The sequence below is a fragment of the Oryctolagus cuniculus genome, chromosome 11, assembly GCF_051225735.1.
Source record: "Oryctolagus cuniculus isolate XC-2025 breed Fujian yellow rabbit chromosome 11, ASM5122573v1, whole genome shotgun sequence".
Lineage (NCBI taxonomy): Eukaryota > Metazoa > Chordata > Mammalia > Lagomorpha > Leporidae > Oryctolagus > Oryctolagus cuniculus.
Window position 1 is genome coordinate 109520893 of NC_142877.1, and position 24307 is coordinate 109545199.

The 24307-nt window shown below is 48.6% G+C and overlaps 1 protein-coding gene across 21 annotated transcripts in view; it reads left to right on the top strand.

Annotated features, from left to right (window-relative positions):
* The window catches only part of RIC8B (RIC8 guanine nucleotide exchange factor B), a 125351-nt gene extending 122862 nt beyond the window's left edge, over window positions 1-2489 (top strand). For all 21 annotated transcript variants that reach the window (XR_011380257.2, XR_016216265.1, XR_016216263.1 and 18 more), the window contains one exon: window positions 1120-2489. Coding sequence is in view for 4 of the 21 variants with exons in the window: in XM_002711424.6 (XP_002711470.1) it covers window positions 1120-1231 (112 nt within the window). In the remaining 17 variants the exon portion in view is untranslated. The remainder of the gene's footprint in view (window positions 1-1119) is intronic.
* Window positions 2490-24307: the final 21818 nt, after the last annotated feature.

A 24307-nucleotide genomic window follows, 5' to 3' on the forward strand; every position in this document is an offset into this window, starting at 1 on the left:
AGCCCCTCCCCTGTCTCCCAGGAGGTTGCGCTATGCCTGTAACACTGTCATACACAGCATGTGGCTGCCTCTGCCCAGGAGGGAGCCCCTCTTTGTATTGGCCTAAGGGACAACAGCAAGGAGGCAGAGGGAGAAGCTTAGTATTTTCCTTCACTGTAAATCCTACCACCATTACAACAGCTGTCATACGGATTTTTGGTTATAGACCTGTTTCCAAGGGGCAGTGCCTGTTTCTGTTAGAAACAGGCCTCTTCAAGGCCACTTTTAAGTACACTACTGACCTGCAGGGTGGGAAGAGAACTGAAGTTAGCAACGCAATGGGTGCATCTGCCATAATCTCCGTGTAATAAATAAGAGCCTATGAAAAGATTAACTCCTAATGCTTTTTGATTGGCTTAATCAATAATTAATCATCTTTAGATGAGGCTGTAACTTGTAGAGTAGATATAATTGGATTAGCTAAAAAAAAGGTAGTTGGGCAGCTTTGAAGAGATTAAAATGGCTGTCAATCCCATAATTAAACTGCCACAAACAAAAGCAATGGTTTTTTTTTTTTTTTTTTAAAGAAGAAACAAAGGAAAGGCATGAGAGAAAAAAGGAAAGGAAAGTTGGAGAAGACCAGATGATCAGCAAATACTTCTGTATCACTGGAGGTGGTGGAGATGAAATGCAGCGTGACAGGCTGACTCCACTGACTGGATGCCTGCACATCCAGTCAGCCCTGAGCTGGGTGCCTCACCCACCCGGGCAGGTGAAGTGCTGGCTGCTTCAACTTCACCGAAACAAAATGAATCCACAAAACGGGGTGGGGGGCAGTTAATTATTCAAAACAGAAGAGACCTGCTCCTTGTCCTGAGCCCATTTAGACCTTGACTTTTCATACTTTTAATTGGCTTAGTAGGTTTGGCCTGTGTGAATGAAGTCTTTTATCTGCCTCTTTTTCTTTCCATGCCCCTTTCATCTTTCCTATTACAAACACACAGAGAGCTTGAGGGAAAATACTTTGGTTTTTAACGACTCTTCTTTTAAAAAGGATGTGGATTTGGGTGGGGGGAGGGGTGTGTGTGTGTGTGTGATGCTGGTGAATACTTTTTTTTTCTCTTTTATCTCTTTTTCCAGAGAGGAGTTGCTTAAACCAATGGGACTAAAACCTGATGGGACAATAACGCCTTTGGAGGAAGCACTCAACCAGTACTCTGTCATCGAAGAGACCAGCTCCGACACAGACTGAAAGCGTCACCTGCTCAGCTCTCAGTATTGCTTTTATCAGCATCTTTTCTCTGTAGCTCCAGGGAATCTTTTCTCTAAAACATTTATGCCCTTGCTTTGGCTAGAAACACATTAACTGGTTTACTCATTGAGAATCCAGCATATTTAAGAGGTGATCCTGTGTTTTTTGCGATATCGAGGCATTCATACAGAGCTGCAGTTAGACGGAGTTCCAGGGACTAGAAACAGACAAAAATGTAATCCATTTCATCAAGTTGGGACTGGAAGACTTTACTCTGCCATGCAGCCCTGAGTGAGTCTGGCGATTCTGTTTGCCAAGATTCTTAGCAGAAGATTAGCCATGTTCTCTTCCCACGTGGGTGGCTGCCCCTTCTCAGTCTCTCCAGCAGCTATGGGCACGTGAGAAGCGGAAGGAGCTGGTAAAACAAGGGCTGAAGCCAGTGACTCCTCAGATCAGGACTGACGAAATGGAAGCCAAGTAGCTGCTCTGTAAACTTAGCCCTGTTCTTCATTTCAATTTTGTATAAATACGTAGAAATATACACACACACACACACACACAGAGCCCCAGACTTACAAACTGGTCACACTCTAAAAGTGTGTATGTCACTTAGCTAAAACTTCAGAATCCATATCTCCCTGTAAAGAGTTATAAATGATGGTTTAGTTCCCAGGCAGCTACAGTGCCTATTTATTCCCTAATGTACCTGAACACTAGTACCGTAGAACTGAACCACCATCTGTAGCACTCACTGGGAGCGCGCCTTCTGGAGTCTAACGCACAGTGCTCCAGCAGTGGGAACGGGGACTCCCTGAGTAATGGAGGCTCTTTCGTGGCCTCTGCGGAGAGTCAGGGAGGCAGCAGCACCCGTTTGTACATATAGGTCATTCATATGTCACGTTTTAAACTGGGGACTGTGTGTGTGCACTTGTGTGTGTATGTTCTACCTTTCTACCATATGTGATCAGTTTAATGGTAACTTTATTTATTAAAAAAAAGAAACACAAATAGTTACAGTTAAACTGATTAAGACTTTATTTTTACTTTTGAATTGGTCCTATGAAGAAGTAGAAACCGAATCATGCAACAGTGGGCCTAGCTGATCAGTGGCTAAAGTTGAAAAGGGGTTGGTTTCCTTTTTTATGTATGTGTGTGTGTGTGTATGTGTGTGTGTACATACACATACACACACACACATAGATAATGTGCTTAACCACTGCCTTTTACAACTTTAAATAAAACATTGGGGTTGATTCAATTTAGCCATCTGTGTGTGTTTCTTTATAGATATATGGGCTAAAAAAATACTGTTTCACAGTTTATACTTTTTAAAAGTGCTTTTATGTCCATTATCTCACTTACCATAATAGCCTTTGTAAGGATATGTACAGTTTGTGGAGTATTAGTGAAAATATCTTATACCTAAAAGTTACTTCTCTGGCAAAGCAACACATCAGGAATTAAGTTTTAAAAGGCCTATGAGCTGCCAGAAGAGATGTCACAAAGTTTCTTATAATTTACTCATAGGAGAGATCTTCAAGAATATCACTCTTAGCCTCTTTACTACAATCTGCATATGTTTCTGACATGTTTAGTTATCAGGCTTTCAAGCCCTCCCCCGACATGTACACAAATGGCAAAGGAGGCTGCTGTATTGAAGACAAGAAAGCCAGCTAAAGACAAGATAGGGAGATGGGGGGAAAAAGAAAAGATATTCAAGGTGTGTGTGTGTTAGTAGTATGGCCCGTAGATTAATTCTCATTATGATGACCATGAGTTTCTTTAAAATAAAAAAAAATTTAAATCCAGAATATGTTACAAAAGACTAGGAAGAATAAAAGCATATTCATCCTAAGTGGTTGCGGGAGTCTTAACCAACAGTAAATAAAGTGAAACTTGGCAATTTCCAGTTGCAGATTAAATGGGAAAAGTTCAGAAAAAGAAATTTAAGTATTTTTGTTATTTCATTCTACAAGTGCATTTTCAGAGTATTTTTGTAATCTCTACCGTCAGTAGCTTTGGCATGAGTGTCATCTTACCTCAGTGAATGCCATCTTAGCGGCTTCACACACAGGAAGTGCTTCAGCAGTCCTATTTCAGGAGTGTACTCTTTGCTACCAGTCAGTTTGGTTCCATTTTTGCGTTTCCCTGTGCTTTTCAAGAGGGAGAATTTGCAGAGGGTGAAGACCAAAGTGACCTCATCTTGCACGCTGAAAGAAACAACATCTGTTATGATATGCTGGGCCTGCTAGGTCTGTCACCTTCCAGAGCTGCGCCCGAGCTCACGTGAGATGGCCTTCCTAGCCGACTGACCAAGTTACCCAGCAGCACAGCCAGTGACCCCGAGTCCGCCTCGGGCAGCCTGAGCCCACGCCACTCCTGTCCCTTTCCCTTCCCTACCACATACCTGGGCCCAATGCTGGGAGCAGAGTGGGAGGGTGGTTGTTCTCAGGCCATTTTAAGCAATAACTATTTCAGCAGGCCAGTTTAAAGAACTTTTAAGGAGAGGGGTAACTTGGAATGGAAGTTTGAGTGGGACACTTGCTCAGTGAGCCCTGGGTTTCAATTGGAGACCAGGAGTCCTTTAGGACGAGTCAGAGACTAGAGCCACAGGCCTCCCCTCCTGCAGTGGGCACGACCAAAAGTCACTGGCCATCCCACTGTGACACGTCTGCCTACTGCCCTCCAGACGTGGGAAGTAGGGGACAGAGGAATGGGTCCTAAAGTACGCTATCTGGACTACCGCTCTACGACAATCACCAGACATCTGTGACCTCGCGTGCCCAGCAGTGCTGGGAGGCAGGCAGGCCCCACTTTCCTGTCCCTTCTTTACAGAGTGCCACTCTTGATAAAGGAGGACACAGGCTGCAGCCGTCAGCAGCCCCTCAGAACCCCATCAACCTTGTTGCCTCCCAGGACGAGGTTTGGCCCACATCAACTTCCTTTTTCCCAGTGATTATAAAAGTAATACATCTATCAGAGAGAGATTGGAAAATGCAGAAAACGATAAAATTTACCCCAAATCCACCACTGTTAATGTTTTAGTGTATGTCCTTCCTGTATTTTTTCTATGCATATATAATTTATTTTACTACAAGATTGGGATCATGCTGTATTTACAGATTTGTATCCTGCTTTCTTCTTTAACATATTGTGAGCATTTTCCCATGTCAATAAATATTCTTCAAAAACTAGTGGCTACATGATATTCCATTACATGAATGGTGACAAACACTGCTAATTGCCTGCACTCAGTATTCTTTTCCCAGCAGAGAAGACATCATGACCTTTACCACCCCTTCCCCCACCTTCCCAAAAGACAAAGGTGCCTGCTGCCCCTCTGGAAGACAGCACCCGCCTGGCCAGCACTGAGAGCACAGGGACATAGCACCAGCCTTGCACAGCTGAGGGAGGTGTCACGGAGCCCCAGCATCTGTCAGCTAGAGCCACTTGAACGTGCAGGGCAGCCAGACAACGCAGAGGGCCCTCTGTGTACGTAAGGGGCAAACGTCAGCCACATTCAGGGTGTAGTCCAGTGGTGGGCATTCGTTTTCTTAGATGCCACACACTGAACTCCAGAGGGCAGGGGTGCACAGAAATGGGGAGTGACAGGAAGAACAAGGTGACACCGTCAGAGCTGGTTGTACGTGATGAGCGCGACAGGGAGAAAGACCAAATGAATAGTGTTCTAAGAACCAACAAGGTGAGGGAGAAGAGAATGTCACAGCAGAACGACTGGATGAGAGGCAAATGCTTCCAGAGAAACCTGGGAGTGCGATCCAGGACTACGCTGAGCCCGTGCGCACCCGAGCAACCTTGGAAGAGACAGCACGGGAAACGCTGGCACCTGCCTGCCTCAGGCGTGCTGTACCGAGGAGCGCACCTCTCTCCTGGGGGTCACGTCACTGCTGGGCAGCACCCTGGGAAGGGAGCCCACGACGGTCCAGTACAGTCACTCCGTCCTGTGGACACGATGCCCTGGACAAAAGATCGCAATTATTCCCAAGGCCTCTGGAGTCAAGTATGGGTGTCCGTTTCGTGAAACAGTGGAGGTCCTGAGACAGCGACTGCAGCTGGGACCAGGTCTCAGAGGCCCCTGCCTTTTCTGCATCTTGCTGTTTGGAAAGTGTTCACGAGTGGACGTAGGAACAGCAGAATTTCAGTGGGAGCTGAAAATACATCATGAGTGGCCACTGTGCCAGGCACTACTGAGCACTACCTGCACATTCTGATGCGATCTTCGCAGCAGTCTTAGGAGGCAAGCAGTCTTCTAGCACCCATTGCTAGTGAGAAAGCTAAGACAAAGGTGTTACTATGTGCAAGGCAGACAGTCTTATTTGCTATACATAGCAAAAATCAGATTCCTGACTCTGCTCACAGAATCCAAGTTAAATTCTATGCTACCTGTGTACTGCTTTTGCAATCAGTAAAACACACTGAAGTCTTATTTGGAATAAAAAACCTCAGGAGACTACAAGAGGACTAAGGAATTGGAGGAATCACATGTTTTTCTCACTTCATTCTGGTCTGTCTCAGAGAGAAACCCGCACTTGGAACCACCAATCCACATCCATTTGTTCAGCAAACATTGCTGGGCACCGACTGTGCCAGGTCTTGTTCAAGGTGCCTGGGGATGCAAATGTGACTCAAAGCCCCCGTCCACAAAGGGTCCACAGTGGGAGAAGCCGTAATGCAGGACCGTGCTAAGTACTCCAGGATGCCGGGAGGAGGTGGGGGCAAGCGAGTTTCAGAGGTGATGGTCAAGTTCAAGCCTGAGCTGCCATGTCCAGGAGAAAGGCTGTTCTACCACAACAGGGGGCTCAAGCAAAGCCTGGTGGGCAAAAGGTGCATAGTGTGTGCCCAGGACCAGCAGGAGCTCAGTGTGTGATGGATGCAGCAGCATCCTGTGCTTCTCAGGTGGACAAGGAAGGACCAGGGAGACCAGCCAGGCTACAGGAGAGAGGACAGACAGGAAGACAGGAGTGCAGACAGCCGTTGCTTCCGTACCCTTCATTTTCTCACTGTAACTCCGCCTTTCACATGAGTAATTTTTAAATATTTATTTGAAAGGTGGAGTTACAGAGAGGGAGAGGCAGAGAGAGAGATACAGATACAGAGAAATGGCTGCAACAGCTGGGGCTGGGCCAGGCCGAAGCCAGGAGCCTCCTCCGGGTCTCCCACGGGGGTGCAGGGGCCCAAGCACTTGAGCCATCTTCTGCTGTTTTCCCAGGTCATAGCAGAGAGCTGGATCAGAAGTGGAGCAGCCGGGACTCAAACCGGTGCTCAAATGGGATGCTGGCACTGCCGGTGGCAGCTTAACCCATCATGCCACAGTGCCGGCCCCAAATCTTTTAAAAATAAAGGGGCTGGCACTGTGGTGTAGTGAGCAAAGCTGCTGCCTGCAGTGCTGGCATCCCATATGGGCACCAGTTTGAGTCCTGGCCGCTCTTCTTCCAATCCAGCTCCCTGCTAATGTGCCTGGGAAAGCAACAGGCAGTTTCAGCGTCCTCTGACGCCATGTTAGTTTCAAGTATGGATGTCTTAGCAAATTGTCCAGCCATCCTTGTAGTGCAGATGTCACATCCTGGGACTACTTCCTGGCTCACAACCAGTCTCAGACACTTTTTTTTTTTGACAGGCAGAGTGGACAGTGAGAGAGAGAGACAGAGAGAAAGGTCTTCCTTTGCCGTTGGTTCACCCTCCAATGGCTGCCACGCTGCGGCCAGCGCACCGCGCTGATCCAATGGCAGGAGCCAGGTACTTATCCTGGTCTCCCATGGGGTGCAGAGCCCAAGTACTTGGGCCATCCTCCACTGCACTCCCGGGCCACAGCAGAGAGCTGGCCTGGAAAAGGGGCAACCGGGACAGAATCCGGTGCCCCAACTGAGACTAGAACCCGGTGTGCCGGCGCCGCAAGGCAGAGGATTAGCCTAGTGATCCGCGGTGCCGGCCCCCAGTCTCATACATTTTCAAAAACCATTGAATGCCTGCTGGAGTCATGGCCCATGCTTGAGCTCACTTACTGCTCACAGGGAGGCCACATGGGGACACTTCTCCAGCACTGTCCTTGTTTCTCACCCAGGGACTCCATGGCCCAGCAGGGCACCTCAGTACACAAAGCCCTGCTCTCCACATTCCACATCCCGGCTCTATGGACCACATAGGCAGCTGGATGCCAGGAGTAGATAAGGCCACCCTGATCCCAGTCTCATTAAAACACTTGGTCCTGTTGCCCGTGGCCCAAATCCTCCTCTCTGGATCCACCACCTTTTCCAGAGGCAGAGGCTGCCTAGGGGTGAGTGGCAGGTGTGACCACCAACTCTGAACGCGGCATGTTTCATTCCGCTCTCTCTAACCTTTTGCTGCAATCTTTAAGATTGTATTTATTTATTTGAAAGGCAGAGTTAGAGAGAGAGAGAGAGAGAATCTTCCATCTGCTGTTTCACCCCCCAGATGGCCACAGTGGCCAGGGCTGGGCCAGGCTGAAGTCAGGAGCTTTCCTCCAGGTCTCCCACATGGGTGCAGGGACCCAAGCACTTCAGCCATCCTTCCCAGGTGCACCAGCAGGGAGCTGGAGCAGAAGTGGAGCAGCCAGACCTTGAACTGGTGCCCATATGGGACGGCAGTGCTGTAGGTGGTGGATGAATCTGCTATGCCACAGCACCAGGGCCCCCTCTTGCAATCACCTTAACCATCATCTCTCAACATCGCACCCACAAAATCACCAAGAGGCAGTCACTTTGCTCCCTTCACCTCTCCCACCTGCCGCCTCTGGCCTGGCTAGGCCAGCCATCCCAGACCCACCCCAGCAATCAGTCACCAACAGCCTTCCACCTTTGAGGCGGCAGGGAACACGGGAGAATTTCTTCACTGCCAGGGTTAGGAAAAGCTCCTCTTGAAAGACCAGACCTCAAACCCCCTGGTCTCAATACTTTGTGAAATAGAAGTAAAAAAAAAAAAAATAGCAAAAGGAGTTCCATTACTCTGGGGGCTGCCATTCTCAGCCTGGCAAACCCCTTTGGCGTGCCCTTCCCGGCGAAGGGAGGTGGAGACCGGCTGTGGGGGTTGCGGGAGCAAGCCCCTCCCCATTTGTCTCAGTGTCAATCAGCATAATTTAAAAGGCAACGGGAAAAACCTGATGTCTGCGTTGACTGCTTTGCGGGCTTTGAACTCTTCCACCCGTTGGGGCTGCCGATGGCCAAGTGACCCATATTTAAAAAGCATTTACAATAAAATGATGCACTTTTTGTGCCAGCGGCTTCCCTGATGAAAAGCAAAAATGTTTTAAAATTGTCCCTTTTTGTCTGCGGTAATGGCTGTGCTATATTTCAGCTCGTCCCCCTCGTGGGCACAGAATGGGAAGGGGAATAAAGGGCACAGCTGTAGGCACTTTATGGCTTGTCTGGGGGGCCGAGTAGGGAGAAAGGGGAGCCGAGGCAAGAAACAGATTAACTGCGTGTCAACAAATGCAGCTGGGAGGAGAGAAAGCCCTTAACGTCCAAGATAAATGATGTTCCCGTTTGGAAGGGGGGAAATGGAGGTGATATAAAGACCGGCGAAAGCAGAAGTGTTCCAAAGGCCTTTCTCTGCAGCTAGGCAGCTCCCGAGAAAAATGAGCAGAAGTGGCCGCGGCGAGGGGGTTGTCGCCCAGGGACAACAAAGGCCCCCGCCCGCCAGGGTTGGCCAAGCAGGGCTTGGGGGGAGCCCGGCCAAGGTGGGGGCGGGGACACTGTGGTTCGAGAGGCGCTCCAGGAAACAGACGCAGGTGCGTCTCAGGGCCCAGAACGTGACCCCCAAGCGGTAGGGCGGGTTCTGGGTCTGACAGAAAAACACCTCCGTGACCTTGGGGTCAGGAGACCCAGCCTCAGCCCCCGTGTGGAGCATCTTGCTTGAATCCCACCAGCACCCCCGGACGTGAGTTGGGATCCTTGGCCTGCATTTCACAGCCAGACAACTAAGGCTTTCCGAGAAACAGGTGTTTACCCAGGGTCCCGTGAGAACAAGCCAGAGGCAGGCTGGGTCTGAGGAGCCGTGGCCTCTGAGGCACGGGCCCTTCCTTTCCCACCACGCTGGCCTTCCGCAGCCATCACCAATGCCAGCGCAGACAGCCACTTCCCTCCCCGGACCCCCACAGGGAAAGCCTCCAGCAGGAAGCTGTGAGCTTCCCACAGATGACGCTGGGCACCCACGCAGATCGTTAGCAAAGAACAGAAACCGGCTTCACCCGCAGCACCTGCGAGTCCTGGGGAGCTGATCCGGCAGCTTGGCGTGCAAGAGAACATGGCTGTGCTGGGTGGCTTCCAGGGAAGGGGTCAGGGGTCTCCCCTCAACACTGGAGCGAGCGCAGAAGGTGGGCATCGCACCCACCCACCATTGCACCTCCCCTTGACTCCCTGGGAAGAATAAGGAAACCTCCTCCGAGCCCACCTGCAGCCTGTTGGGACAGAGTCGCGTCACCAGCCCACTCCTGAACCACTTACGATCAAGGCCAGTGGGGTCACTCTTCATGCCATGAAACCTATAAATGTGTCAAGGCAGGTTTTCTCCCGAAGCCCATGAGAAAAAATAGGGTCCTGTTGGAAAGAAAGTTATCGGAACAAACTCAGGGTGGACAACCACGAGTGACCACTAAGCCAACAGCATCCACCAGAGAGGTTGATGACACACATGAACTACGGCTACAGTAACAAACATGAAGTGCGCCCAAAGCCTGAGTAAGCTGGCGAGAAACTGAAGCAAACAGATGTCATGTGTGGCTGATGAGACTGTGAATTGAGGCCGTTTTAGTATTTACTGAAGCTGAGAAATGTGTACTCCCTGCTCTGGCAACTGTAACCCAAAGAATTCACCCTAACAACATGTGTACTAGAACATGAATGTATTTATCAAAGCCTCAAGCTGGTGAGCCACCTCGGTGCCCACCAAGGTCAAAATGGCGGTAGATGGACACAGCAGTAAGAGTAAATCTGTGGCCGGCACCGCGGCTCACTAGGCTAATCCTCTGCCTTCTGGCGCCGGCACACTGGGTTCTAGTCCCGGTCAGGGCGCCGGATTCTGTCTTGGTTGCCCCTCTTCCAGGCCAGCTCTCTGCTGTGGCCCGGGAGTGCAGTGGAGGATGGCCCAAGTACTTGGGCCCTGCACCCCATGGGAGACCAGGAAAAGCACCTGGCTCCTGTCTTCGGATCAGCGTGGTACGCCAGCCGCAGTGCACCAGCCGCAGCAGCCATTGGAGGGTGAACCAACGGCAAAGGAAGACCTTTCTCTCTGTCTCTCTCTCTCACTGTCCACTCTGCCTGTCCAAAAAGAGTAAATCTGATGGTTTACTGCATCACAGGGCCAGCTTAGCATGAGGGCCAGTTCGAGTCCAGACTGCTCAACTTCCATTCCAGCTCCCTGCTAATGTGCCTGAATACAGCCTGTATACTTGGGCCCTGCATCCACAGGAGCCCCTGATAGAGTTCCAGGCTCCTGACTTCAGCCGGACCCAGACCCTGGCCCTTGACACCAACTGGGGAATGAACCAGCAGAGCCAAGACTGATCTCTCCTCCATCTTTCCCACCCTCTGTAACTCTGCCTTTCAAATAAGTAAAGGAAATCTTAAAACAAGATAAACCGTCTGTAGCACATGCAACAACACGCATGAATCTCGTAAGCACAACGCTGAACCAACACCACCTACTGTATGAGTCTGTTTACACACAGTACGAAACCAGACCACTCATCTGTATGGGTAACAGTCAGGGTCTTAACTCCCCTTACCACTCAGATCCAGCCCATCTGGGACTTCGTATAATGGCATCAATGAATAACTCCAATAGTTCTGTAAATAAATCCTTGTATGTCTGATTACTTCTTCGCAGGTTTCTAGAAGTGGATTAGTGGATAATAAGGAATAAACATGCTTATAGCTTTTGTTACATCCCGCTAAACCGCTTCCCAGTAAGCAATCCAACATTTTCTGCTAAGGGATCAGTTCGTGGATTAAATGTCTATTTGACTAGCTACACATGGGGCTTTAACAGTTTGTTCATCCCGTTATTCCAAGGTCACTTTCCCATCCTACGTCTCTATCTGGCACCTCATTCAAATCATTCACTCATTTAAAAAAACACTCAATAAAAGCTGCCACACACACACATACACGTGTGATGTATTAAAAACATTTTTGGGGCCAGCACTGTGGAGCAGCGGGTTAAGCTGTCACTTGCATTGCACACAACCCACATTGGAGCCCCATCTACTCTGCTTCCAATCTGCTCCCTGCTAATACACCCAGGAGTTGCTTGAGTTACCGCCACCTATGTGGGAAACCTAGATGGAGCTCCTGGCTCCTGGCTTCAGCCTGGTACAGTCCTGACTGCTGCAGACACTTGGGGAGTGAACCAAACAATGGAGGATCTGTCTGTCTCTCCTCCTTCTCCCCCTCTCTCTCAGCTGTTCAAATACTTTAAGATTTATTTATTTAAAAGGCAGAATTACAGAGGGCAAGAGACAGAGATCAAAGTGATCTTCCATCCATGGATTCACTCCCCAAAAGGCCACATGGCTAGGGCCTGGCCAAACCAAAGCCAGGAGGCAGGGATTCCATCTGGATTTTCCCACAGGTGGTAGGAACTTGAGCACTTGGGCCATCAGCTGCTGCTCCCCAGGTGCATTAGCAGGGCGTTAGATCAGAAGTGGAACAGCCAGGACTCATGTGGGATGCTGCCCATAGCTGGTGGGTGCTTAACCTGCTGTGCCACAATGCCAGCCCTAAATAAACAAATCTTAAGAACAGCAACATATTTTTATATGGGGTGGGCATAGCAGGTTAAGTTGCTGCTTGAAATGCCCGTGTCCCACCTCAGAGTGCCTGGGACTGAATCCCACGTCTGCCTCTGATCCAAATCAGACTGCTCAATCTTTCACTCTGCCTTTCAAATAAATAAAAATGAACGAACTTTTAAACAGCACGAGCAACAAAAGAAAAAAAAATAAACTGAAGTTTACCAAAAGCATTTTTACATACTATATTCTTTTAAAAATATTTATTTATTTGAAAGAGTTACGGAGGAAGGGGGGATCCTCTATTTCTGGTTCACTTCCTAGATGGCTACAAGGGCCAGGCCGAAGCCAGGTGCTTATCTGGGTCTCTCATCTGAGTGGCCAGGACCCAGGCACTTGGGCCATCTTCTGCTGCTTTTCCCAGGCACATTAGCAAAGTTTTGGATCAGAAGTGGAACAGCCAGGACACGAACCAGTGCCCATTTGGGATACTGACATGGCAGATGGTGGCTTTAGTGGTTACACCACAATGCTGGCCCCTGTTATATTCTTTAATGACTATAAAATTATATGGTTATCATGCTTATCTTATAGCCAAGGAACTGTATTGGTCAGTTTTCCATTACTGTAACAAAACTTTGAGGCTGGTAAACTCATAAAGGACTTAGGGAAGATCTGCAAAAGTTCTTGGAAAACGTGTGTTGTAGAGAAACTGAATTCCGAAATTTTTTGCACCAAAATTAACATCTTTTAATTCCATTTTCCATGAGCTTTCGCAGATCGCTCGCATTCAGCTCACAGCTTTGGGGGCTGCAAATACAGCGCTTGCAAGGGAGCCCCCGACTGCATTCATCACAGTGGGTGGCACTGGGGCGGGAGTAAGCACAAGCTGGGGAGATCTTGTGTCGAGACAGGGAGCCACAGGGCCACACAGAGACAAGTCCTGCTCTTCCGGAACAACTCACTCTCCTGAGAACTGAACACTGCAGCATTTCCTCCTGCGGACAACACCCTCAACGACCCCCCTCTGGGTCCAACCTCTCTGAGGTCGCACACCCACTCCTATCAGCACTACGCTGAGCACCAAGCTTCCAACCCATGAAATTTTGGGGGACACATTGAAGCCATACCCAAACCACAGCAGAAACCAAATCCTTAGGGAAGTCAATGATCCAAGTTCAGATCATAAAAGTGGTAGAACCACAATCCAAACCCGGACCATCTAGCTCCAAAGCCCATTGGCTTTCCCCAGTCAGCCAACACTGGCCATCCCCCTGGGCTACAGAGGTGGGCCTCCGGCAGTAACTGCTCCAAGAGGTATTCAAGGCCCTTTAATCAAAGCCTTTCTTCAACTCCTAACATCTATTTTACTCTGATCTCTAGCAGTGCCCAATCTGAGCCCATTCTCCTCCCCTCTGCCACAGATTACGCAAATACATTTTGAGCACCTACCCACGGCCAGGCTGTGGAGCACAGTGTCAAACAACACACAAATGGTGCCTGCCTCTGTGAAGCTTAGAGTGGAGTCATTGGAGGCAAACAAACACACAGTGATGTCATAATAAATTAGCTAAGGGTTTGCAATAACAGAATCTCGAGACTGGGAAATATTTTGAAATTTATTTTCCTTTTGTTTGAAAGACAGAGAGATCTTCCATTTGCTGGCTTGCTCCCCAAAGGCCCACAACAGCCAGGGCTGGGCCAGGCTGAAGCCAGGGGCCCAGAGCTCTTTCCTGGTCTCCCACATGGAGGCAGGCGCGCCGGTATGTGTGTCATCATCTGCTGCCTCTTAGGTTGTTTATTAGCATGAAGCTGCATCAGCAGAGAAACCAAGACTCAAACCAAGACTCTGCTGTCGGATGCAGGTGCTAAAATGACAGTGTAAGCCACTAAGCCAAACACCCGCCCCTAAGAGTCTGGGAAATCAATAAAGAAAAGAGCTTTATCTTGGAGGCTGGAAATCCCAAGATCTGGCAAGAGCCACGTGGTGGAGAAGCAGAAGAGAGTGGGTGTGTGCAACAGTCCACGTGGGAGAGCCTGCGGGAAGATTCCAGGCTCATTCTGTACCAGCCCACTCTTGTGCTCTTGCATTTCCAAGAGAACTAATCCAGTTTTCAGAGAAAGACATTAATCCATCCAAGGTGGAGGAGCCCCATGACCTAACTGTCTTTAAAGGCACCGCCTCTGTACACTTGACAGTGGCGATCCAATTTCAACATGAATCTCAGCAGGAACAAACCTCAACCAAACCAGTGCTAGAGAGAGAACATTCGGTGAGAGGGTGGGGCGTGTACTTAGGAAGGCAGAGGTTAAAGCTATGCTGTGTCCCAGTCTGTTGTCTTGCCCCAACAGGGAAAAAAAAAAACAACCCACAAAGCAAAACTGTGTATCTTTAAGAACGCTTCCAATCCCAAGATTTTGTTTATTTTCAGGTTTGGGACAAGGCCAAAGGCAGGAGCCCAGAACTCCGTCTTAGTCTCCCACATGTGTGGAAGGGACCCAAATACTTGATCCATCACCTGGCGCGTCTCAGGGTGCTCATGGGTAGCAAACTGAAACTTGAACCCGGGCACTCTGATATAGGATGCTGGCATCCCAAGCAGCATCTTAAATGCTTTACCAAATGCCTCCCCTCCCCCATTTTTTTTAAAGATTTTTTTTATTTGAGAGGTAGAGTTACAGACAGTGAGAGGGAGAAACAGAGAAAGGTCTTCCATCCATTGGTTCACTCCCCAATGGCTGCAATGGCCGGAGCTGCACCGATCCGAAGTCAGGAGCCAGGTGCTTCCTCCCCGTCTCCCATGTGGGTACTGCTTTCCCAGGCTACAGCAGAGAGCTGGATTAGAAGAGCAGCAGCCAGGACTAGAATCAGCACCCATGAGATGCCGGCACCACAGCTGGAGGATTAACCTACTTCACCACAGTGCTGGCCCCACGCCTTCCCTTTTTAAAAAATGTTTTTATTCATTAGAAAGGCAGAGAAACACACAGAGAGAAACAGACTAGATTTTATAATGCTAAGATGTCCAGAACTCACCCCCATAGTTACCTCCATCTCTGCAAATTTTCAGTAACTTTTGTTCTGGCTCCAAGTCTTAAATTTGATCTCTGGACCAACAGCCTGCAAATAATAGTTGAGTTGTTTTTTTTTCTTTTTAATTTTTGTTTATTTGAAAGGTAGAGTGACAGATTTTCCATTCCCTGGTCCACTCCCCAAGTGCCACAATAACCAGGGCTGGGCCAGTCTCAAGCCAGGAGCCAGAACTCAGTCTGGGTCTCCCACATGGGTGGCAGGAATCCAGATATCCGAGTCATCTCCTGTGAGTGAGCAGGAAACCAGACTGGAAGCAGAGCCCTGGCACTCTGACCTGGGAGGCAGGTGTCCTCGCGGCAACATGAAAAGTGCACCCTTGCAAATGGTCATAATGGCGTGCGGCATTAGAAGCAGAGCTGCACCTGCCTCCTCATATTGATTTATACACGTAAACTACATTATAAATGGACAATATAATCCTGTGCTATCCAAGTAGTCAGCAGCCATACACTCCGCTCCCTGTGAAGTGCTGGGACAGAACATTCACCCTTGCACGAAACCTCCACTGGGCAGTGCTGTTCTGAACTTCATTCCAAGACACAGGTGCTTAAAGGGCGAGATAAAAACTTAAAATAGAAATTCCAATATTTTCTTCCCACCCATCCTCCTGAAGACCCCATCTGGGGTGGGGTAGGATGGGTGCCTACACTGGTTTTTTGTTTTGTTTTTAATTAGAGATAGTGATAGAATTCCCATCTGTTAGTTTCCTCCCCAAACGCCCACAACTGTTGAGGCTGGCCGAGGTCCTAAGCCAGGAGCTGAGAATTCAGTTTGGGTCTCCCATGTGGGTGGGAGGAACCCGACTGCTAGAGCCATCACCCGCTGCACCAGGCCTGCATCTGCAGGAAGCTGGAGCCAGGAGCCGGAGTCAGGTATTGAAGCCAGGCACTGCAATGTGGGATATGGGCACCTTAACCACGAGGCTAACCACCCACCCTACACTCTCCCTTAGAGGTCACTGCTGTAGATGTTTGAGCTGTACAGAGGATTACACACACACACACACACACACACACACACAATGTGCATACAGCTGTCACAACGAGCCTGCCTCAAGTTCTATCTTCCAGTAAGAGCTGTTCCAATCCTTGCATTTCTCCACCCCCATCTTCACCCCATGTATGTATATAATTGTCCAGTCACACCTAATCGCCACCCCTCGAACACCTGATGTGCCTTTTACAATCGCCCAAGCTACTCTGGAATGACACATCCCACTTCTCTGCTCGCTGAACCCAGATTTCAAAGTTCACCTTAAAATTCATCTCCTCTGTGAAGGTTAAGACTCCTGGGGGGAAGGGAATCAGAGGTTCTCTGCTTTCCTTGTGCTCATTCGCTCAACACCCCTTTTCTGTGGGATACAACGCTACAGTGAGAGACGCAGGATGAAGATTAGAATGAAGGAATTTAATTTGAAAGGCGGAGTGACAGAGAAGGAGAGACAGAGAGAGATCTTCTATCTGCTGGCTCACTCCTCAGACGGCCATAACATCTGGGGCTGGGCGCTGGCTGAAGCCAGGAGCCTGGAACTCCATCTGGGTCTCCCATGTGGCTGGCGGGGTCCCAAGTACTTGGACCATCATCAGCTGCCTTCCTAGGTGCATTAGCAGGGAGCCGGATCGGAAGCAGAGCAGCAGCACTGGAACTGGCGCTCTGACGGGGGATACCGGCATTGCAAGTGGCGGCTTAACCTGCGGCACCAGTGCCAGCCCCAAATGAACACATTTTAAGAGTCTTGAACAGCGCAGAACACACTGAAGTTACAGCAAATGTGTTGGCTGTGATACTGATGACGGAGATGCTGATGCTGGGGGATATCTGAGAGATAAGGAAACACACACCATGATTCTAAGAGTATTTTTTAAATTGAATTCTTAGGGCCGGCATTGTGGCACAGCAGGTAAAGCCACTGCTTGTGATGCCAGCATCCCACATGGGCACCTATGGGAGCTCTGGCTGCCCCGCTTGCGGTCCAGCTCCCTGATAATGTGCCTGGAAAAACCGCAGAAGATGGCCCAAGCTTTGGGCCCTATGCCCATGTCAGAGACCTGGATGAAGCTAATGGCTCCTGGCTTCAGCCTGGTCCAGTCCCAGCCATTGTGGCCATCTGGGGCATAACCCAGCAAATAAAAGGTCTCTCTGCCCCTGTAAGTCTGCCTTTTAAGTAAATATTTAAAAATTAATTAAATTTTATTTATTTACTTGAAAGGCAGAGACAGAATGAGAATGAGAATGAGAGAGAGAGAGAGAGAGGAGGGAGGGAGGTAGGGAGGGAGGGAGGGAGGAAATCTCCCATCCACTGGTTTACTCCCAAAATGCATGCAGCAGCTGGGGTTGGGCCAAGTCAAAGCCAAGAGCCCAAAACACAATCCTGGTCTCCCATGTGGGTGGCAGGCACCCAAGTACTTGAGCCATCATCTACTGCCTCTCAGGGTGTGTATTAAGAGGAAGCTGCAGGAGTGAGTGCTGCTGCAATTCCAGTAAGGATGTGGGCCCCTGAAACAGCATCTTAACTGCTGTGCCCGATGCCCACCCCAGTTCAGAGTCCAGAGTTGCTGAGAAAAGGCCCACAGGAAATTACAACAGGGGCTGCTGTTGTGGCGAGGCGTGTAAAGCTGTCGCCTGCAATGCTGGCATCCCCTGTGAGTCCCCATTCAAGACCTGGCTGCTCTACTTCTGTCCAGCTCCCTGCCTCTCTCGAACTCTTTCCAATCACATGAAATAAAATTTTTTAAAGCAAAGAATAGCTAGAAATGACAACAACTTACAAATAAGTACATGAATAAGAGATGGCTATGTAAACAAGCAGCATCACAATCCCGAGCAACAGCAGAGTGGGGGATGGGTTCCCCACACACCGCACACCGCACAGCCTCTGACGCTCAAGTCCCTTATGTAAACAGCGTGGGATCTGCACTTGATCGGACACATCCTCTGTATGCTTTAAGTCACTTCTAACTTACTTTCTTAAAAAAATATTTATTTGAAAATCAGAGTTACACAGAAAGAGAAGGAGGGGCAGAGAGAGAGAGGTCTTCCATCTGCTGGTTCACTCCCCAATTGGCTGCAACAGCCGGAGCTGTGCTGATCAGAAGCCAGGAGCCACGAGCTTCTTCCAGGTCTCCCACACGGGTGCAGGGACCCAAGGACTTGGGCCATCTTCTACTGCTTTCTCAGGCTACAGCAGAGAGCTGGATCAGAAGTGGAGCAGCCGGGACTCAAACCAACATACATATGGGATGCCGGCACTGCAGGCAGTGGTTTTACCCACTACGCCACAGCGCTGGCCCCTCTAACTTACTTCTAACAGCTCTGACTAGGTAAGCAGCTGTTTACTGTATTGTTTAGGGAATAACCACAACAACAACATAAAGTCTGCATGTTCAGTACACTGCTTTCCCCTATACTTTTGGTTTGCAGTTGGTTGAGTCTGCAGACACGGAGGCCTAAGTGAATACAGCACAGGGATCAGGAAGACAGGATTCTTTTTTTTTTTTTAAGATTTATTGTATTTATTAAAAGACAGAGCTACAGAGAGAGGCAGAGACTTAGAGAGAGGTCTTCCATCCACTGGTTCACTCCCCAGATGACTGCACGGCAGGTGCTGCGCCAATCCAAAGACAGGAGCTTCTTCTGGGTCTCCCACATGGGTGCAGGGGCCCAAGGACTTGGGCCATCTTCTACTGCTTTCTCAGGCCATAGCAGAGAGCTGGATCAGAAGAGGAGCAGCCAGGAACAGAACCAGCGCCCATATGGGATGCCAGCACTCCAGGCCAAGGCATCAACCTGCTGCGCCACAGCGCCGGCCCCCAGGAAGACAGGATTCTAACCCAGCTTAGGACGGGAAGAGGATTGATTGCAAGAGCTGCTGAGGTCCCAGACTCTCTGGACTGTGCTCTGGAGGTGCCCTCAGAGCCCATTTATCTGGAAGTCCTGTTTCTGTTTCTGACCCCCAAGCCCAAGGCCCAGCCAGACCACCCTTCCTGTGCAGGACCCCCAGCTGCTAGTGGTAGTGCCAGGATTGGGGTCCAGATCTGACTTGGACGCACTCAGAGGGAAGTCTACCAGGAACCCTGGGAGACTCGCCCAGTCGGTTGTATTTTCTTTTCACAATACTTCCCCCTTGGTTATGTATTGGAGAGCCCTGTTTACTGTCTCCTGGCCAGGCTGTTAGGGCTGTCCACCACTAGATTCTCAGGACACACAGCTCTGGACACGATCAGCAAAGATTTGCTGTTCAGTTTCTTGCATTGGGCGTGCTCCTCCCAAGGCCCCGACCCTCACTCAGCCCCACCCCCTACCCCAGCGTGCCGTCCCATGCTGGGGTGACTGGGGGTGGGGGCGTGGATAACTTCTTCCTGACTATTCTATGTTCCATAAACCAGTCCAGTTTCTAGAGTGGCTGACATCTCTCCAAGAAGAAGGCTAAACCCACCATGAGCTTAGGGGAGGATCTAAATGGGTGGTGGGCGGGGCCTTGGGTGAGAGGCTCCACTAAGCAGCAGGTGTCCGCAGGGGCCAGTTTGGCTGGCACTCACCCAGGAGCTGCCCCAAGGGGCTACGACTCCGGGGGAGGGGATGGGGCCGCTGACCATTCCTGAGCAACCGCCGGTCCCATTCCACCAGTCCTTTCTCCACCATGTCAGCCCTGAACTTTTGGAAAAGTTCATTCTAACCATTGTGTTGACTCTAGTCTTCAGAACAAAATCCCAATCTTAAATCCAAGATAATTAGCATCTTTATTCAGTTCCATTTCAGATCAGCTCTTACTACTTGGGAGTTGCTCATGGTTTGCTTGTTTAATATTTGAGCACTGGGACCAGGGCTTCAGTGCAGTGGGTTAAACCCACCACTGTCACCAGCATCCCCTGCGGGAGCACCACCAGCTGGAGTCCTGGCTGCTCTGCCTCCGATTCAGCTCTGTGCTAATGCACCTGCAAAGGCAGCTGACAATGGCCCAAGTAGCTGGGCTCTGCCTTCCATGTAGAGGACCAGGATTGAGTTCCTGGATCCCAGCCTCATCAGCCCTGGGAACATCTGGAGAGTGAACCAGCAGATGGAGGGTCTCCTTCTTTCTTCCTCCCTCCCCCCACCATCACTCTCTCTTTCAAATACCTAAGTCTTTTAAAAGTAAGCGTTCAGTTGTTTTAAAAGGCTACTTGTTGATAAGTATAAATACACAACTGATCAAAAAGATAGGGTATGTGTCGATGAGATTTCACAAATAAGACCAGTGTAAGCAAATAATTAAGGATAGAATTAAAAGGGAGAGAATGATCCTGTGGGGGAAACAGGACACACAGCAGACTCATAGAATGGCAGCACTCTTGCCTCAGAATCAACCCTAGGGACATTCAGATCTGGCTAAAAGGTCCATGAGAGTCTCACAGGCATGGAAAGCCATGACACGGTGGCAAAAAAACAATCTAAATGAAAGATCCTGGTGAACAAGACCCCAGCAGAAGGAACAGGCCATCAAGGAGAGAGGCGCCTTTCTCTGAAGGGAGGAAGGAACCTCCACTGTGATACGGCCTTGACTAAACAAGTTCAGAGTCGGTGAACTCAAGGGGCTTCCATAGCCTAGACAGCTCATAGCAAGAATCTCAGGTGATTGCTGACGTCATAAATAAGAGTGCCAATTGTTAAACCAACAACAGGAGTCACTGGGTACATGCTCCCCATGTAGGATCTCTGTCCTTAATGTGTTTTACTATGAAACTTAAAAACAACACTACTAGTTGAACAATACCCTATATCTTGTGCGGTTGTGTGAGTACAGCCTGTTGAAATCCTTGCTTAGTATATACTAAGTTGATATTTAGTATATGAAGGTAATTGAAAATGAAGCTCAATGAAGGGCGGGATGGGAGAGGGAGTGAGAGAGGGGAGGACCATGGGAGGGAGGGAGGTTGGTGGGGGGAAGCCACAACAATACAAAAGTTGCACTTTATAAATTCACATTTATTAAATAAACAAAACTATATAACAAACAAAAAAAAGAAAGAAAAAAAGAACTTAATACTTTACCCTTTTAGTATTTTTTATGTTCTACTTAAAACCATTGCTTGAACTCTGTAATTAATACACAATTACTCTTAGGTGTTTAATTAATGCTATAACTAGTACTCAAATAGTATTTTACACTTTGTGTTTCTGTGTGGGTGCAAACTGTTGAAATCTTTACTTAATATATGCTAAATTGATCTTCTGTATATAAAGATTATTGAAAATTAATCTTGATGTGAATGGAAGGGGAGAGGGAGTGGGAGAGGGGAGTGTTGTGGGTGGGAGGGAAGTTATGGGGGGGGGAAGCTATTGTAATCCATAAGCTGTATTTTGGAAATTTATGTTCATTAAATAAAATTAAAAAGAAAAAAAAGGCTACTTGTATGTATCTGATAAAATTGCATAGTATTAAGTACACACGCAAACTTACCTTAAACTGGGGAAATTTATAAATTCAGAGGATTGTATCAATGTTAATTTCCTGACTATAATATTGCAATGTAAACACACTAAATGTTTTACTTCTGAGGGCTGCATCTGAATCCACGACTACCTCACGATAGTTTTTCAGGGGGGTAGGCGCTGCAGCAGGGTGCCCATTTCACATGTTGGAGTGCCCGGGATGGAGTCCTGCCTCTGCTTCCAATCCAGCTTCCTACTAATGCCATGGGAGGCAGCAATGATGGCTCGAATACTCAGGCCCCTGTCACCCATGGGGGAGACCAGGATGGAGTTCCCAGCTCTTGGCCTCAGCCTGGCTCATTCATGGCTGCTGCAGGCATTGGTGGAGTGAACCAGCAGATGGAGGACCTCTGTTCTCCATCACTTCTCCCCCTCGCTGCCACATACACAGCTACCATTATGCCTTTCAAATAAATCTTTTAAAAAATAATTTCTAACAAGGTAGTTTTAAAAGTGTACTTTTTATGTATTTCTTGTGTCCCAGAGAGTGCTTGAGGACAAAAAAAATCAAACCTGATCAATATCTATAAGGGCAGTGGTAGACAGTAATTACACCAGAGCTTGGTACACAGCACAAATGAATTTTAAGGAATTCTTGGGTTGATAGAGAGGAAAGGGGTCTTGCCTTCAGAAAGCTGGCACAGAGTAAGTCCGTAACTATGATGGAATGTGAGCAGTGGACTGGGAGCCTCTGGAGGGGCTGATTGCTAACAGGGGTGTGCTCACCTTGAACCCAAAGATTAAGCTTGTAGGACTGGCTAAGCCCCTGAGAGAGACCCTTGCAAAAGGTTCACATGATCACATATTGCTGCAAAATTTCAAAAAATATTTTAATGGTCATCTGTTAAGATCACGGTTTCTGGCCAGCGCTGCGGCTCAATAGGCTAATCCTCCGCCTGCAGCGCTGGCACACCGGGTTCTAGTCCCGGTCGGGGCGCCAGATTCTGTCCTGGTTGCCCCTCTTCCAGGCCAGCTCTCTGCTGTGGCCCAGGAGTGCAGTGGAGGATGGCCCAAATTCTTGGGCCCTGCATCCGCATGGGAGTCCAGGAGAAGCACCTGGCTCCTGTCTTTGGATCAGCGCGATGCACCGGCCAAGTGCGCCGGCCGTGGCGGCCATTGGAGGGTGAACTAACGGCAAAAGGAAGACCTTTCTCTCTGTCTCTCTCACTGTCCACTCTGCCTGTCAATAAAAAAAAAAAAATCATGGTTTCTTCTTACATCTTTTCTTTATCACATCTCCTTTATGTCGGTGAGGTCTTTAAGGAGAGGTTAAGCATACTCTCTTTTAGCCAAAATTTGGCAAGGTGCTTTGGGAATTTTTCAGTGAAACAAGTAAGAAATTTGCAGATTCCAGGACAGGCATTGTGGTGCAGTGGTTAAGCCATTAGTTGCAAAGCCAACATCCCACATCAGAGCACTGGTTGGAGCCCCGGCTGCTCTACTTCTCATACAGTTCCCTGCTAATGTGCTTGGGAAAGCAGAGGAAGATGGCCCAAGTCTTTGGGCCCCTACCATCCATGCAGGAGACCTGGATGGAGTTCCAGGCTCTTGGCTTTGGCCTGGCCCTAACTGTTGCAGCCATTTGAGGAGTGAACCAGTGGATGGAAGATCTGTCTCTCCCTTTCTGTAACTCTTTCAGATAAAATAAACATTTTTTAAAAGAAATTTGCAGATTTCTGATATGGATCTATTTAAGTTTCCTTTGTGCTTCTAAATGTGTTTATGAAATTCTCTAGAGAAAATTCGTACAATAAAAAATGACATGTGAAATGAAGATGAACAATAACAGAGAGAAATTATTCTGATGCTGAGACACACAACAAAATCAATTTCAGGTAAACCAAAGCCAATAATTCAGTGAGAGTAGGAGGCACATTTCCTATAGCAGTAATCATTAGACTTTTGAAATGTCTGATCATCAAAGGATAAAGAGTGAGTCAGAGACTCATTGGAAATAGGCGTTGATTTCCTACTGCTTTGTCAAGAAATTGACAGCTTTGAAGATCATATCAAACACCTGCATTATGTGGCAACAAAGACATTCTGGAACACACTGGTTATTGGTGTCACTCGTGAGTCTTTGGTAGCACTCACTGTGTGAGAAAATTTGAAATGCCCTGAATGCTTACAGTTTATTCAAGGCAAGAACTTGATATTGCCTCAAATTTGACAGCCCTAAAAAAATCATGCTGGTGGCCGGCGCCGCGGCTCACTAGGCTAATCCTCCGCCTTGCGGCGCCGGCACACCGGGTTCTAGTCCCGGTCGGGGTGCCGGATTCTGTCCCGGTTGCCCCTCTTCCAGGTCAGCTCTCTGCTGTGGCCCGGGAGTACAGTGGAGGATGGCCCAAGTACCTGGGCCCTGCACCCCATGGGAGACCAGGAGAAGCACCTGGCTCCTGCCATCAGATCAGCGCGGTGCACCATTGGAGGGTGAACCAACGGCAAAGGAAGACCTTTCTCTCTGTTTCTCTCTCTCACTGTCCACTCTGCCTGTCAAAAAATAAAAAATAAAAAATAAATAAAAAAAATCATGCTGGTATATGACATTTATTGAGGGGTTTAAATAAATCTTTCCAAGCTATCCATTTAAAACACAAAACTTGGATCGACCACGCTAGAAAGAGTGATTTTTTATTTGCTCTGTAGGCAGCATAACACAATCACTGTTACTATGAAGAGGTGTGTGCTGGTCCATTCGGACTACTGTAGCAAATATCTTTGACGGGGTACTTTATAAACCACAGGAAGT